At 46.2% G+C, this 15,949-nt stretch overlaps 1 protein-coding gene across 3 annotated transcripts in view; it reads left to right on the top strand.

The window, feature by feature from the left end:
• The first annotated feature begins 8,106 nt into the window (after positions 1–8,106).
• The window catches only part of MPRIP (myosin phosphatase Rho interacting protein), a 47,233-nt gene continuing 39,390 nt past the window's right edge, over positions 8,107–15,949 (top strand). For all 3 annotated transcript variants that reach the window (XM_053471393.1, XM_053471395.1, XM_053471394.1), the window contains exons 1-2: positions 8,107–8,398; positions 14,562–14,639. In XM_053471393.1, the coding sequence (XP_053327368.1) occupies positions 8,279–8,398; positions 14,562–14,639 (198 nt within the window). In that variant the 5' untranslated portion in view covers positions 8,107–8,278. The remainder of the gene's footprint in view (positions 8,399–14,561; positions 14,640–15,949) is intronic.

Here is a 15,949-nt window from a genome sequence, read left to right as displayed (position 1 = left end):
GTTACGGCATTTTTTTATATTTGAAACATTTTTATTTCATTATTTTTGGTTCTATTTGTTTACGATTATGATTAGATCATAGTTGAAGAGCGCTGAAATGTTGCCGTGCCGGGTAAGGGCTGTTGTTTTTCTAATGAGTTATTTAATTAACCTGCCCAGTTGTTGTTTTCCTAGAAACAAAAAGGTGGGGGGGGGTTCATAAATCAATATTTTTTTTTAATTGGTGACCTTTTCATGCTTATTTTCTAAAGATCACTGATAAGAAATAACTGGATATTTTTTTACCCCTAGTGAATCCTAAAGGACAGACTACGAGGTCATTCGAAAGAAAAGAGCGAAAATAAAATGATGTCATTTCTGCTCTGTTGATCCAATTTGTCAATAACCAAACCGAAAGAAATTCACGTATTTTTATAAACGACTTCCTTGTGAGGTTAGATTTTCTTCTATTTGTCGCGAGGCTCCCGCTGAACAGAGATTTCTTACAACAACAGGTGGGATATTTTCTACGGAGACCTTTAATATGTTAATTCTGAGCGTCCCTGGAGACTTCGCGTGAATCCCACTTCTTTATTATTCCATTGTGTGCTGTACATGGGTTTGCAATTGTTATTATTTATTATTTGTTATTATTATTATTATTTCATATTATTATTATTATTTATTATTATTTGTTATTATTATTATTATTTCATATTATTATTTTTATTTATTTATTATTTCATATTATTATTATTTGTTATTATTATTATTTATTATTATAATTTCATATTATTATTATTATTTGTTATTATGATTATTATTTTATATTATTATTATTTCATATTATTATTTATTATTATTATTTTTATTATTATTATTTATTATTATTATTATTATTTGTTATTATTATTATTTCATATTATTATTATTTATTATTATTATTTATTATTATTATTTGTTATTATTATTATTTGTTATTATTATTATTATTATTATTATTTACTATTAAATAAAAAGATTAGTCAAATATTTTTTTTTTTTTTTTACATGTATTTTTTATGTCTTTTTTTTATTTTTTATCGCAGACATCTGATTAATAATGTTTCACCGCCTCAAAAAAATAGAGTAAGGCTTACCAGTGAATTCTATTTTTTCCATATTCGAGTAAAAATAGAAAAAAATACTTAACCCTTTTTCTACGGATTCCGCATGTTTAGGTTTACTGGAATTTTTAAGTATTTGTTGAATAAAAGATTCTAACACATTCCTAACTAACAGATCCCTTCATTCCTACTGGAAAAAGAAAGAAAACTAAAACTCATATTCAGGTCACATTTTGGCCCATTCAGGTTTTGTTTTTTTTTAGTGCCCGATGAATTCTTCGCTGTAGTCATGTGATGAAGCAGAGGTCACTGATAGGTTGGAAGGCCGAGTTACCATGGAAGCAAAGAAGAAATGACCAGTTTGCTTACGTTTCTCCGCACCGCCTGCTATTGCACCCAATTTATGATAAAAACATTTAATTATTGTTGACCGCTAAGCCTCATTAAGCAGACATGCCCCGTTCCGTAATCTCTCGAAGAGCCTCCAACTTGGGCCGCTTCACCGCTTGTGCTTCCTTACATTAAGATGGATGAGCGATTGTGATGGACGGAGGTCCTCGTGTCATTACCGCTAATGAGGGCAGAATGTCAGCGTCTCCGCGGAGCACCGGCAAGCGGCTCTCAGATGAGATCGCAAATCTCAAGTCAAGAGCCAGAAATGTCACAAACTGCATCCGAGAAACACTAATTAGGCAAATGTGACCTTAAACGCTCGTTTGTTCCCCGCCGCCAACTAATTCCCATAATTAGGGTTCGTTCGATACCCTTTTGCAGAAGACGGGCCGGCAGAGGGCCGATACGGCCACATTCTTTTGGATATTTTTCAGTATTCCGGAAAGGATTCTCGATGGGGTTCAAAATCCCTGCGGATTGGCGTTGGCAGACGAACGTTAACAGGGGGCCGATGTGTGTCACGTCTGGTGTTGACCTTTAAAGTGTGAATATTTCAAGTCAAACGTTGTATTTGTGGCAGAAAATCCTATAAATTATTGCCGTGTGTTTTCTCATAAGACGTGGCAAATAAATCGGGCAGCCCCACTTTACTTTTCATCTGTTCTCATAGAAACACAGAACCCGCCGGCAGATCGGCCCCATTCGGCCCCCGTCTAGTCGCCCGTTTCTCCTGCTGTAAAGCTGTTTTACTTTACTGAGAGGGTGTTAGATAAGTGAAACAGCCTCCCAGCAGAAGTGGTAGAGGGTAATACAGTGAGGGTATTAAACATGCATGGGATAGACATACGGCTCCTGAATCTAAGACGAGACCAACGACTGATTAAGGTTTGAGTCTTTACAGCAGGAGAAACGGGCGACTAGACGGGGGCCGGATGGGGCCGATCTGCTGTCTGATTGGAGTTAAGTGGGACAGAAGTCTCATTTTCTGACTCCAATAACTAAAAACTTACATGTTTAATGAACAGTTCTGTGAAGCGGCACAGTAAGAGGGAACATGAAAGTATTATTATTATTATTACAGTCGCTGTATTTTTTTAAATTACTGAGCTGGTATTTTTCGTCACTTTTAGGCGCTTTTTCTCGAGCTGCAAATTCGGGCTGAAATCCATGACTTTACATAAATGTTAGGGCCGCATAGAACAGAGCTGAGTAATACCGCCGCCTACTGGTAGGAATCTGTCCACGTATTTTATTTTGCTGAATATATATATATACCGGTATATAATTATATATTATATCGCCTTTATATTCCGCAGCGTTGTAGAATGGGAAAACATGGCATAGGAAGTATTATATATTATATGACAGTTTGGATTTACAGAAAATATATATAAATACGGTATATGCACACGCTGTGTCATACTTGTGCGTCTCTACACACAAAAAAAAAAAACACCCAGAATGAGAGCAGGGGAGAGTCTAGTGTGAGTGGCCCCTGGATGCAGTATTTATTCAGCACCCATAACTAAAACACATGCACATACTAAGATACAAACTCACTCTAACGCCATACACTAACACACACTCACACTAACACCATAAACTTATAATACACTTTAACTTCATACAATAACACACGTTAACACCATACACTAACACGCACATGCTGTCAGCAAATACTGACACACACTCTAACACCACACATTAACACCATACATACACTCACACATGCCAACACCAAACACTGCCACACGCATGCAAACATCACACACTAAAAACATATGCTGACACACAGACACATGCTAACACCATACACTAACACATAAACATGCTAACATTAGACACTTGATAACACACTTACACTATCACCATACACTTTATTGCACATAAAGCTAACGTGCAGCCAATAACATTAAGTGTGAAGTGGATGAGATGTGTTGGGGTTTTTATATACTCGAGGCTGCGGCTGTATAGCTCACTATGCTGTATTTTGTGCAATTAGTGTGCTGAGCATGCAGCTCCCTGACACTGTGCACACTGATCCTGTAAATGTATCATAAGCAACACTAATAATCAGATGTCTTTTAATAATTAGTAATCCTAGAGCTCACTCGAATGTTTGGAGCCTTCCTGAGATAAGGACGCGAGACTTTAAATAAGGAAATGTAGCTGCTGGAAAGCGCCCTGTGCTGGGGAGCAGCGGAATTAGCGGGATAACCACAGGGATAGCGCGGGGGTCTCTTCTGAGTTCCTTAAGTTTAATTTATCAGGTAATGGGACCAAGAGATGTTAAAGCGCGCCTAAAGGTTGCCATGCCAACTGGTGTCAGATCGATAACTACTGCCAAGGACACAACACACAGGTTGGCACAAAAGACCTGGCATACCCCAGTGCCTAAAACATAAAGTGTTAATCTGTGCAGATAGAATGGTCATTGATTTAGCCAAAATGTACAACTAGGCGGGGAAAACTAATATGAAAATTCACAATTCTGGGGAAACACATGGAGAAATGCTTTGGACGTGATAAAGGGAAGACTCTCGGAAGCTTATTATTACAAAATACTGAAAGTTCAATAAAAAAAAGGTATTACGAGATTCCTCAACATTCTGTTACTTTGCGTCCTCATTACTGCGGCTCCTCCTGAATACATTAATCGCATTATCAGCCCATCGGAGGGGACAGCGGTGCAATTCCAGCAAATGAACACAAGGTGGCGCCCCAAACTAATGTCAGTTATTCTGACACTGGAGGGGTCCCCACCTGCAATAATTATTATTATTTATTGTTTTATATAGCACCATCATATTCCGCAGCGCTGTACAGTGGGTATATCCAATACAGATTAAAAATATCCATAAACTTGATGGCCAACTGGGTGTGATGACATATGTTATATGTTACATGTTATATGTAATATGTTATATGTTATATGATATGTGACATAAGGACTTTTAATGATCACCTGCGAGAAAACGTCACTATTTGTTTCTGTCCAGAGTGATGTACTATTCGTTGTGTCCTGTTTAGCCATTGTACAGCGCTGCTGAATATGATGGCGCCATACAAATAAGAGCCCTCTTTTTGTTTATTTTCAGGGGCATTTAGTCGAGCTGCAGGGGCAGGTCTCTATAACCTATATAATCTATATGCACCTCCCCACCCGGATCTCTTATCCCAGTCACTGTGTCCAAATACTTCCAGTAATTACAGGAAATGTTCAGACTTTCATTATTCAACATGTTGTTTTTTCGTGGCTGGTGTCAGACTTACCGGACCTGAGTTACCCGCCGCTCATTCTGCACTCATTTCCACGCCAGCTAAAATGTAACAAGACGCTTATTACAGTAACTGCTTTATAGAAAGCAATTCCCCTCGACGTAACACATCGATGCATCTGCAATGTATGAACAGCTCCAAAATGTTTTGTTTCCGGAACTTTTCAATAAACAACTCTCATTGCTCTCAGCCAGCTGCCTATCCTGCATTAGATGAGCAAGACGGTTTATTTGTATAATTAAGTGGCGTTCCAGCCTCCTTAATATGCATTATTTAAACTTGCAAAAAATATTTGCCTTTTGCGGAAGCTGCAGCTCCAGGGCTGCAACGGCCTCCTTTATCTTCCTAAGTTTCTCACCGCTCATCGATCTAGGCGCAAATCCATATGGAATTATTCTGAAGAATTTATACAAATGGCTAATATGCAGCTCCCTAAAAACATTATATTATGTAAACTGCAACTTTTTTTTTTTTAAAGCGCAATATTTTTGAAAATGTCTTTTTAAAATCTGATACCCGTAATAAAAATGCTGTTAGATGCCCCGTTACGAGCCGTTCCGCCTGCCGAAGCGTAGCATTAGAAACCTCGTTCTTAGTCCCGCGGGAGAATCAAACCCGGCCCAGAAACAATTCTTTGATTATTAAAAAGTTTGCTTTTTTCATTTTTGTTTTTTTTCAGGGAATGCTTAATTATCATGTGATGCCAAATCAGGCACTGATCAGTTGTCATAGAAACTGCAAAAAAAAGTTTTTTGTTTTTTACCTGATTAAACCCCATAAAAAGAATAACGTTACAGATCTTCTGAATGCTAGACAGAACGCCGCTAAGTGGAACAGCACCTTTACAACAGGACAAATAAACTGTTAACGGCCTAATCCCAAAATGGACCGGAGCGTGAAGGCCCCCCCCCCGGGAAGCTCTAGAGCCAGCGGCTGGACTTTTATCAATATATATATATATACTGTCTCGATATAACATAAATATTCACCGCTCAATGCGTGAGACGCGCAAAACCAGATATTAGACTCTTCATCCTCTAAATCCACATTCCAAACGTGTCAGTATTATAAAAAGAAGCTTCTTTACACAGACATTTTCTGTAAGAATGCCGCAGGGCCAGGTTACAATATCCAGAGGAGGGATATCCTAAGGTGAGGGTGGTAGATACGTGGTACAGCCTCCCAGCAGAAGTGGTAAAGGGTAATACAGTGAGGGTATTAAACATGCATGGGATAGACATTCGGCTCCTGAATCTAAGACGAGACCAACGACTGATTAAGGTTTGAGTCTCACTGTATTACCCTCTACCACCTCTGCTGGGAGGCAGTAGTGGTTCTAAACATGTAGTCAAACATGCCCCGCAAAAAGGGGTTGCATATCCTCACGGGAGGAGCGCGGCCAGAGAAGAGGAGGATTTAGGACCTGCTGTTCCTCCATGACCTTGTGAAGTCACTCGCCCCCGGCACTGGATCCATAATACTAAAAAATAGCTCTCAATAGGTCACAAGGTCACATAAAAAGTCTAGCTGAGGCCCCGCCCACTGCAATACCACTAACCACACCCCCTAATATAAACGTGCCCCTCGTCTAATGCTGCGTGGCCACTTATATATTCCACGGGTCAAAGCTTTGATTTTTCTATATAATACGCCACGGAATATGATGGCGCTATAAAAACAATAAATAATAATAATATCATCCAAATAGCTTCGGAGAAAGGCCAAACATTTCTGGCAAAAAAACAGTTTGTGGAGATTTTGAGAGCGCGTCACATGGTTCACTGATATTTACTATTTTCAGGATATTTCATGTTTTTTTAATAACGTATTAATCGTATCGAGCAGAATATGAACGATGTAACGAATATTCGATTTACGGGGTAATTGGAGTTTGCACCCACAATGTCATTTATAATAAGTAATCAGAACTATGTCGCCACGGCAACGCAGAGAATCCTAAATAAAGACTAATCCCCGTTTTAATGTCCCGGAGCATCGCGATTGCGTTTAAAAGGGGGCTATTCTTAGATCGCTGAAAAAATGCCCATATATGGTAGTGGACATTTTTTTAATCTACACTTGAGTGTTTTTGAGGCATTTACTTTTTTACGGTTCCTCGAGGGCCCGCGAGGCATATGATGCTAATTAGTTTCCGTGTTGCCGAGCGTTGCCATGTAATGCCAAGTTACTAAGCGCAACGAAAACGCTGGCTGGGCTGTGGCCCTCGGGGGCCAAGTTGGACAGACCTGCTGGGCATGACTGTGTTAGGCAGGTACCGGTCACATACAGTACAGCACATGGCACATTATACGGTATACGGTATATCACATTGCGCACACAGTGCATTGCGGAGGCTGCATACTATACAGGGTTAATACTAGTCCAGCGACTACACGGGGGGCCGGATGGGGCCTGATACACTGTACATTACCCTGTATATGGGATACACACGGAACACGCCATCCTGTATAAGGGATATATATACGGAACACGCTATCCTGTATAAGGGATATATATACGGAACACGCTATCCTATAAATAGGATACACGCGAAATACGCTAGCCTGTATATGGGATACACATGGAACACGCTATCCTGTATATGGGATACACGCAGAACACGCTATCATGTATATGGGATACACATGGAACACGCTATCCTGTATACGGGATACACATGGAACACGCTATCATGTATATGGGATACCCACGGAACACGCTATCCTGTATATGGGATACACGCAGAACACGCTATCCTGTATATGGGATACACACGGAACACGCTATCCTGTATACGGGATACACATGGAACACGCTATCCTGTATATGGGATACACACGGAACACGCTATCCTGTATACGGGATACACATGGAACACGCTATCCTGTATATGGGATACACACGGAACACGCTATCCTGTATATGGGATACCCACGGAACACGCTATCCTGTATATAGGATATATTGCCATGTACCGGCTGACCGGCTTAAGGGCTATAACATGTACACATTGCATTATATAAGCAATACCGGTATATGGTGCACGGTACCCTGTATAAAGTATATATACAGCACACACAGTGCTGTGTATAATGTACTCGGCGCTGCTATATGCTGTACTCGGTGCTGTCTACGGTATACACGGCGCTGTGCGCTCAGCTCGTACGCCCCGCCCCAGCAGCTGTCACAGGATCCCTGGGGAATGCTGCAGTCCAACCTCCTCTCCCGGCCTAGCCCCGCCCCTCTCCGCCTCCCCCGCCAGCTCTCAGGCTCTTGGCTTTTCTTTTGTTATCCTGCGGGCGGAGAGGGTGGGGGAGGGAGTTCAGGCTGCTGATTGGTCCCGCGCGCTGTCACTCAGCCGCGCCTGGCTCCGCCCCGCGCCTCTAGCCGGGCTCCTCACAATGTGTCATTAGCTGCGAGCGGCGGAAACGGCACCGAGCGCCACCGAGTGATGGGGGAGGGCCCGCTGGCCCCCCGGGAGCCCTAAGAGCCGTGTGGCCCCTGCACAGCCCGCGCCCACCATGTCCGGGAAGGACAATCCGTGCAAGAAGTTCCAGGCCAACATCTTCAACAAGAGCAAATGCCAGAACTGCTTCAAGCCCCGGGAGTCCCACCTGCTGTCCGACGAGGACCTCAACCAGGTGAGGCCGGGCCCTGGGGGCCACACGCAGGGAGCTCTGGGCCAGCCCTGGAGTGGGGGTGCATGTGAGGCCTGGGGTTTGGAGTGGAGGCGATATGGGGGGCCTGGGCCTCAAAGGTTCCCCTAAACCCGGCGCTTACAGGCCCCTTAAGCCTTTGGGTGCGCCGATAGGGTTAATACCCACCCACACCGGCGCACTTAAGGGGTTAACGTCAGGTTCTGCCTCCCACACTGCTGTTTGTGTTACGGAATTTTAACTCCTTGCAGTCCCAGGGTGGCGGACATGCACCATCTGATGGGGTTAATGGCATTTGTATGACTTTTCTCTCTGCCCCACCCCATTGCGCCACTGGCACCGAAATGGTTAATGACACTGGGACCACTGCATAGGACATTAACCTGTTGTGTAGGATTGGCACTGAAGGGGTTAATGTCAGGGAATGACACCCCTGTTTCAGCGGCTTTTAACGCTTTCCATTCCAGGGTGGGTGACATGTCCTGGCACTATAGGGGTTAATGGCATTTGTATGGGCTCTCTGATGTGTTAATGTAACCCCTGTAGTGTGACTGACACAGAAAGGGTTACTGATGTGTGTGGACTCTGTAATCATCGTATGTGGCCCCATTCTGTTGTGTCCTGGATGGCACTGACAGGGTTAATGTTTTATGTGCCATAGTCTGTTAGGGTGGTTTACCCCACTGCCAGGCCTGAGCAGTGCGGTGGTGCTGAAGAGGTTAATGCCATTCTGTGACCTTTCCCTGGGCACTTTGAGGGTATCTAGCGCGGCAGGTTCTGTTACACCTGTGCCAGAAGCCCTTTTCTCCGTGGATTCCAGAGGAGCCTGCGTTTAAAGGGTTAATAGTGCCTGGCACTGGACCTTCCCCCATTTCCCTTCTGTCACATTGTATCAGTGGCCCTTTAACAAGGTATTTGACAGCACCGGACCCCTCCCCCACCTGCATACCTGCCCTTGTTGTCCTCGTAGTGACACCTGTGACAGTGACAGACGTGGAGGGCCTGTGTGCGTGCGCGATGCATTGTTAGGGTCAGATCTATCTTGATGTTACTTGTCCTGGGGGGAGTGACTTGGCCCCTAATAATTAAATGTTTTCTGCCCCAATAACTGTATACTACGGCCTGAGATCTGAGGGCCCGGGCCCTGCCTTCCCCTGTACACATTATTGTGTGTTTGTGTGGCCCCTGCTGCTGAGAAGTCGTTTAACCACCGAATCTCTGTAGCCCCTGAGTAGGAGGAGAAAAATCGTTCCGTTTGCAGCAGAGAAGGGGTTAAGTGTGGACTCTTGGGCTTTATGGGTAGCACTTAGCTGTGGAAATTGCATATTTCCTGAATGCGCTGTCCTGGCAGCGGGATTCCGGAGCCGGGTTGCTGCCGTGGCGACTGCCGGCGTACAGGGAGAATTCCCAAACCTTTCCGCTGGCCCTGTCCCCAGGAAGCGGGTACCGGCTGCACCGGCTCAGGCCGCGGGGGCCGATGGCCCTTTCCTCGCAAGCCCCCTGCTATGTTTTTAGCAAACGCTTGGTGCGACGTGTTCTGGATTCCGGGCATTCCAGCCGTAGTGCGGCCCGTGCCGGGGGATTTACCCTTATTGCCCCCGGCTGTGACCCTGTTGGGATAGCAAGTGGTCCGGTGTTTTTGCGATGGAATAAAAGAAATGTTTTTATAGCCCCAGATCATGCGCAGTCTCAGATTCCGATGTGTGGTCCTCAGCGGAGGCAGATGTGGTCCTTAGCGCTGCTGCTGTTATTTTTATTGTTGTTGTTGTTATTATTATTTATTATTATTATTATTATTATTTTTATTATTATTATTATACAGAGGAATTGCCCGCTTCCCCTGATTGTTGCCCAGTTTTTGATTTGCAGAAAGCTCTCTCGAGTCGTTCCTCTCCCCCGCCTCCCACCTCGCGTCCAGACTGACGGCTCTACCCCGGGGCAGCTCGTACGTGAATTTTCAGGTCCCCACAAGTTTCTTCCCACTTCCACACCTGAACCGAGAGCTTGCGAGCTCCCCCCCCCCGGGGTAATGGAGGCCGCCTCTAACGCCTCCGCGCGGGTAATAATCTTCCCCGAGATCTAATCACCTCGTTGGCTCCTCTGTTTCCCGAATCATCTGGCCTTGCTGAGCCTTGTACGTGTTTTCAGTGGCTGAGGGTTCTGGGAGTTGTCGAAGCAGCCATTAGACGTAATAGTAATTCCAGGGCTTTGATCGCTTTGGCAGTCTTTCTGCCATCGCTCAGCAGTTATCTCTCCCACTTTGTACCGCGCTACTGACTATATCAGTGTTCTTTATAGCGCCTAGAAGTGCCCCCTTGGCAAAGCTGCCCCGGATCTGTGACGCAGTCCTGTTAGGAGGGCAGATATGTCTGCGGCAGAGGAGGGATCTCGAAGCCGGCGGACGCGGATCCTTCTCCAAGTCGTAGAAAATTCCGCCGGCGGCGGCCATTAATCCTCCAGAACATTAAGCGGCTTCGTTTATGGCGAGCCAAGATATCTCCCGGCTCTGTACCGCGGCCCCCGCGGGAGACAATAGGCATGTGAGCCGCAGAAGGGTGCGGGGAGGGCTGCCCACCTTGCTGTTCTGTTGGACTTAAACTCCTAAAACACTCAGCCGACACCAGGGTCGCATTTAATACTAGTTATCGTTGGTTTGTCAATGCGATGGGACGGCGCAACACCCTGGTGCCAGCTCAAAGGGCAGATATGAGAATTGGGATTAAAAACATGAATTATTGTTTTTCCATAAACTCCGGTACCCTTTTTTTTGGGTAATCCTGTGATAATGAGATTATTGCTTTAATTAGAATCCTGGCCGCTAATAGTGATTTATCTGTGCGGCCCGGATAATCCGCGATGCCTGCAGCGTATAAAGCTTCCAGAGACGCCATCGCTTTAACATAGAGGAGGCTGACTGTGATGGGAGTTAAACTCCAACAACAATGTGGAGGCTGTTAACCCCCCCTCAAACCAACCCCCCCCCCCGGAAATTTGTGCTCTTGTAGAGAAGTTCTAGTCGGTCACAATGTGTTCGTTGGTCCCAAGCATGTACTGCGCCACGGAGCATGTTGGTGTTTGGAGAGTCGGTGCTGTGGGTCTGTGTGGAAAGAGACAGATGAGTGGGTTGTACATTTTTGTGAATCGTGCCCCCCCCCCGGCGGCTGGTTTCTGTGTGGGCCGCGGCCGGTGACATAATACGGTAATCCACACGGCTGATGTAACCGGTAACCTCTGCCAGGAGCGTCAGTCGGGAGAGCTGGCTTCTGTCTGCACCGGAGCTCTGCACAGCGTCCTCCCGCAGCATCAGGGGTCTGAACGGAGCGCTCGCTCCGGGTATTACCCTAACTTTGCACCTTTTCGGGGTCATCGCAAGCCCTCCGGCACTGAAAGAGTTCCGTTTAGGCTCTAACAGGCAGTTTATGAAGTTGTAGGACCGGTGCAGTCACCATAGCAACTATTGGAATGCTGCCGCTCGCCTTGTGCATCGCTCCCGATGTTTTGTTATTGGCTTCCGCGTACGCCTCGCCGTGCTTTGGGCGTCTGAATGCCCTCCCCCCCCGTAGGGTGCAGTTTTGTCTCTGAATGGGCAAATGCATAAGATCTAACATAGAGCGTGTTAACTCTTCGTGTTTTTGCCCCAGTCAGGCACTTGCAGGGATAGCCAATTACAGCAGTCAGACTGCAGGGAAGCCAGGTCCTCTTTCTAGAATTTGATTGGCTGACACAAGCTCCTGCGTTCTTTTGTGTGACCAAATCTGCTCATTGATTGGCTGAAGGAGAATCCTGTTTACTTTCCTTTACCCCCATTCTCTGTGCTAAAGAGCGAATCAAGGGGTGATCAATATGCGTCGGTGCGCGTGGCGCAAATACATTCACAGGGTGGAATCATGATTTTTAACCCTTTAAACTCCCTGTAGCAAGACTCCACGCTATTTTGCCCCCCCCCTCGGTGCTCGTTTCCCGGAGCGGCTGTGGTGCGATTATTTGCCCGCGTATCCCATGGAGACGGCAGGGGGCAGCTGGAAAATCCTCCTGACTTTACTGTAAACGGCCGGCGTCACAAAAACCCTCTAAAGAGACCGTATCGGAGAACGATGGTCTGAGCGCAGGAATGCCGCGCGCTCTCGCAGAGAGTAACAGCTGTGTTCGGCTTCAAACCCGGCAATAAAAATAAATACCCCCGGTGTGCGGTCTGACAGGGGCTTTAATGTCACATTCTTTTTTGTCCTTTTTATTACGGGAAGCACTTCGTATTAAAAAGCTTCGCTCAGGTTTATAACTTTTATGTAGAGTCCATCTCTCGTGCCAAGTGATAGTTGCCTGTAGGTAGCGCACGGTGCTTGATCTATACCTTCTGCTGGCATTTTCTTTACGGCAGCGTGTAGATCAAACATGCCCGGCAGTCTGATTTTTGCCTTTCCGTCCCGTACACACAGACCTGATACAGACATTGTATACGGTGCTTGAGCTATACCGTACCTTTTTTATAGGCAATGTGTAGATCAAATACACTTGGCTAGGTTTGGTTGCCGTCTTGTCTCTTTTGTGATCACGTGGTTTGCTTGCAGTAACGGAATGTATCTCTGTGTTTAAATGTCCGTGTTTTAGGCAGTTTTTGTAGGTTGAAGCAGAACGGTGAAGCGATTAGTTTTTTTATTGGCTGTAAGTTGGTGAAGCTCCGCCTCTTTGTAAAGTCTACTTTTTAAAAGGCTGTAACAATAATTTGAGAAGGGCGAATAGTTCATAAAACGAGGAAAGTCAACCAATAAACAGATGAGTTGGCAACATTTTAACCCCTTCCCGCATCCCTTTATATACGCTTCCTCGTAGCATTATTTGGCTTTACGCCGCGTGTCGGCTCGCCGCTCGCTTTTTTCTTTACAGACTGTGTTGGTGTAAAGTGGATACAAAGTATTTTTGTACAGAATTATCTTCTCTGTATATAACAATATCCTGTAAGGAGGGTCTTCTTAGATCTGCCCCCCTGCAGCTGAGTAAACCCTATAATATAATCCTGTTCCGGGGTGAATGACCCGGCTGCGGGGTCTGCGTCCTGTAAATGCTTTCCATCCACCAAATCGCGGTGTCGAGACCTGTGTCAGTAAACTGTTTATACGATGCGCCCCCATCGCACGGGCCTTATATAGACATATGTATTGAGGCGGATGGCGGGGGACTTTGGCGGCGTCTCCATGCGCGGGAATCTTCAGGTGTCCCCCGGTTTCCCAGCTCCTGTGCACCGTACGGGCCATGAAGAGACCTCGGTCTGTATTATGGGGGGGCTGTGTAGCGTCTGTATGATGGGGGGGCTGTGTAGCGTCTATGATGGGGGGGCTGTGTAGCGTCTGGGAGAGATGTCGGTCTGTATGATGGGGGGGCTGTGTATCGTCTGTATGATGGGGGGGCTGTGTAGCGTCTGTATGATGGGGGGCTGTGTAGCGTCTGTATGATGGGGGGGCTGTGTATCGTCTGTATGATGGGGGGGCCGTGTATCGTCTGTATGATGGGGGGGCCGTGTAGCGTCTGTATGATGGGGGGGCTGTGTATCGTCTGTATGATGGGGGGGCTGTGTAGTGTCTGTATAATGTGGGGGCTGTGTATCGTCTGTATGATGGGGGGCTGTGTAGCGTCACCGTGGCAGGACTTCCTCTCCTGTATAAACGGAGCGGAGATCTTCCTGCTGCTCTCTCTCTGCTTGTCACCGGCTGGCGGTGTTGAGGTGCATCTGTCGCCTCTGATCCAGTGCAGGCGCGGACTGCGGCGTTAGACGCTGTGCAGAGCCGCCCGCTTCTCGTCTGTGTAACAGGTGGAGGCCACGTGCCCGGCGGTTTGGCCACCAAATGCGGCAGCCTGTGGCATAAAGCAATAGTGTTTCCGTTTTACCAGAGCTGGGAATGCACAACTCCCACAAAGCTCATCCCATCGTGTATAGGAGCTGCAGGGTAACTGCTGGAGGGACGAGGGTTACCTGGCCAGGGTTTGGTCTCCGTCCTCAGGTGAGAAAGGGAGGAATAAGATTTTCACCCTTAGTACTATGTGTTGGCACAGCCTTTGTGTCTGGGGACCTCAATGACATGTCTGCTCCGTGGGGGGGGGTTTGTCTGGGTCCAGGGGCCGGTTTGCTCACACTCTCTTTTTGCTCCCCCAGGCCAAGCCCATATACGGAGGATGGCTGCTGCTGGCACCGGAGGGCACGGACTTCGACAATCCAGTGCACAGGTCTCGGGTAAGGCGAAGCAGTGGCACGGCGGCGCATGCTCATCCGCACATGTGACTTATTTGGGCCGACAGGGTCTCAATAAAAAGACATGAAATATGTGGCAAGATTTCTACACAATGTTTTTTGGGCGGAGGAGCTAACACTCTTTTCATATGAAAATAAGACAACAAATGGAGCATCAGACCCTGGAGAAACGAAAGGGTTTCTGCCTGTCTCAGGATACGCAGGGTTAACGCTCCCCAACGGAGCCGCCGGTCAGTGAAAGAATCTCATTGGGCAGAATGTTTTTCTCCCGACTGACCTCATCGGCCGCTAACGGATTAAATATAGAAAATTAACCAATATAAAAAAAAAAAGAGCAGAACCCACAAAACCCAGCGATGGTCGCGTTATTTCCACGGATCCCCTTCTGCGGGGTTAACCCTTGCAGCGCCAGCCCCTCTCATTTAGCACGATGAGGTAATAGGAGCCGTTTCCTTTCTGTAAGCGTTATCAATGATTCATCGGCCGAAGTCACGCATTCTTCCCAAAATACATTTTCACCCAGAATAGATTTGTAAAGACGCTGCTTTTTTGTTTTTTTTTGTGTCTGGCGATGGTTTATAAATGAAATCTTTCTCATGTTTACAAGTTATTTGTGCAGTTACTATAACGATGAGCCCGTCCCCGGTGCTGTTTGCCCCGCTTGTGCTCCTTGGTGAAGATGGTCCTCGGGGGTTTTGGGGTTGCTGGTTGTTAGCGGGTAGCAGATGGGCAGGGATGCTGTAGGCTGGGGGTGTTTTTGTTGAGCATGATGGTAGTTGTTTCCCTACACTAGATTCTGGGGGGAGATTAGCTCCTTTTTCATATAAAGAGCCATTCTGGTGCAGAATTTTAAATGTGGAGCAGTCGCCATGGAAACCAGAGGAATTTCTACTGTCTTCTCCTGTTTAGAACTTTGCACTGAAATTGATGACCATGGAGGGGGGGGGGGCATTTAGGCAACTATTACTTCCAAGCTAAAGTAGCCAAAATACCCGGTGAGAGGCCATTCAGCAGCAGCTGCAGTAGTAAGTGCGGGTTTCGCTGGAGCTCTGTTACACAGAGCCTTTTGGGGGGGGCGGTCTTCATGCTAATTAAGAAAGGGTGTTTGCCATTTCGGTAAGGTGCAGTGAAGCTTTAGATTGACAGAGCTGCAGAGAGTTTATTGACAGAGCTGTAGAGCCCCCTCGATGGGTTAAATCCACGTGGCTCGCTGACGTCTTGCTTGGCTAAGGTTTTTTTTTTTTTGTTCGTTTTCCACGTTTGACCCTCTGCGCTCCGCTCTTCTCTCTCCA

The sequence above is a fragment of the Spea bombifrons genome, chromosome 7, assembly GCF_027358695.1.
Source record: "Spea bombifrons isolate aSpeBom1 chromosome 7, aSpeBom1.2.pri, whole genome shotgun sequence".
Classification (NCBI taxonomy): domain Eukaryota; kingdom Metazoa; phylum Chordata; class Amphibia; order Anura; family Pelobatidae; genus Spea; species Spea bombifrons.
The sequence above is the reverse complement of the archived record's forward strand: the minus strand, read 5'-3'. Positions and strand labels throughout refer to the sequence as shown.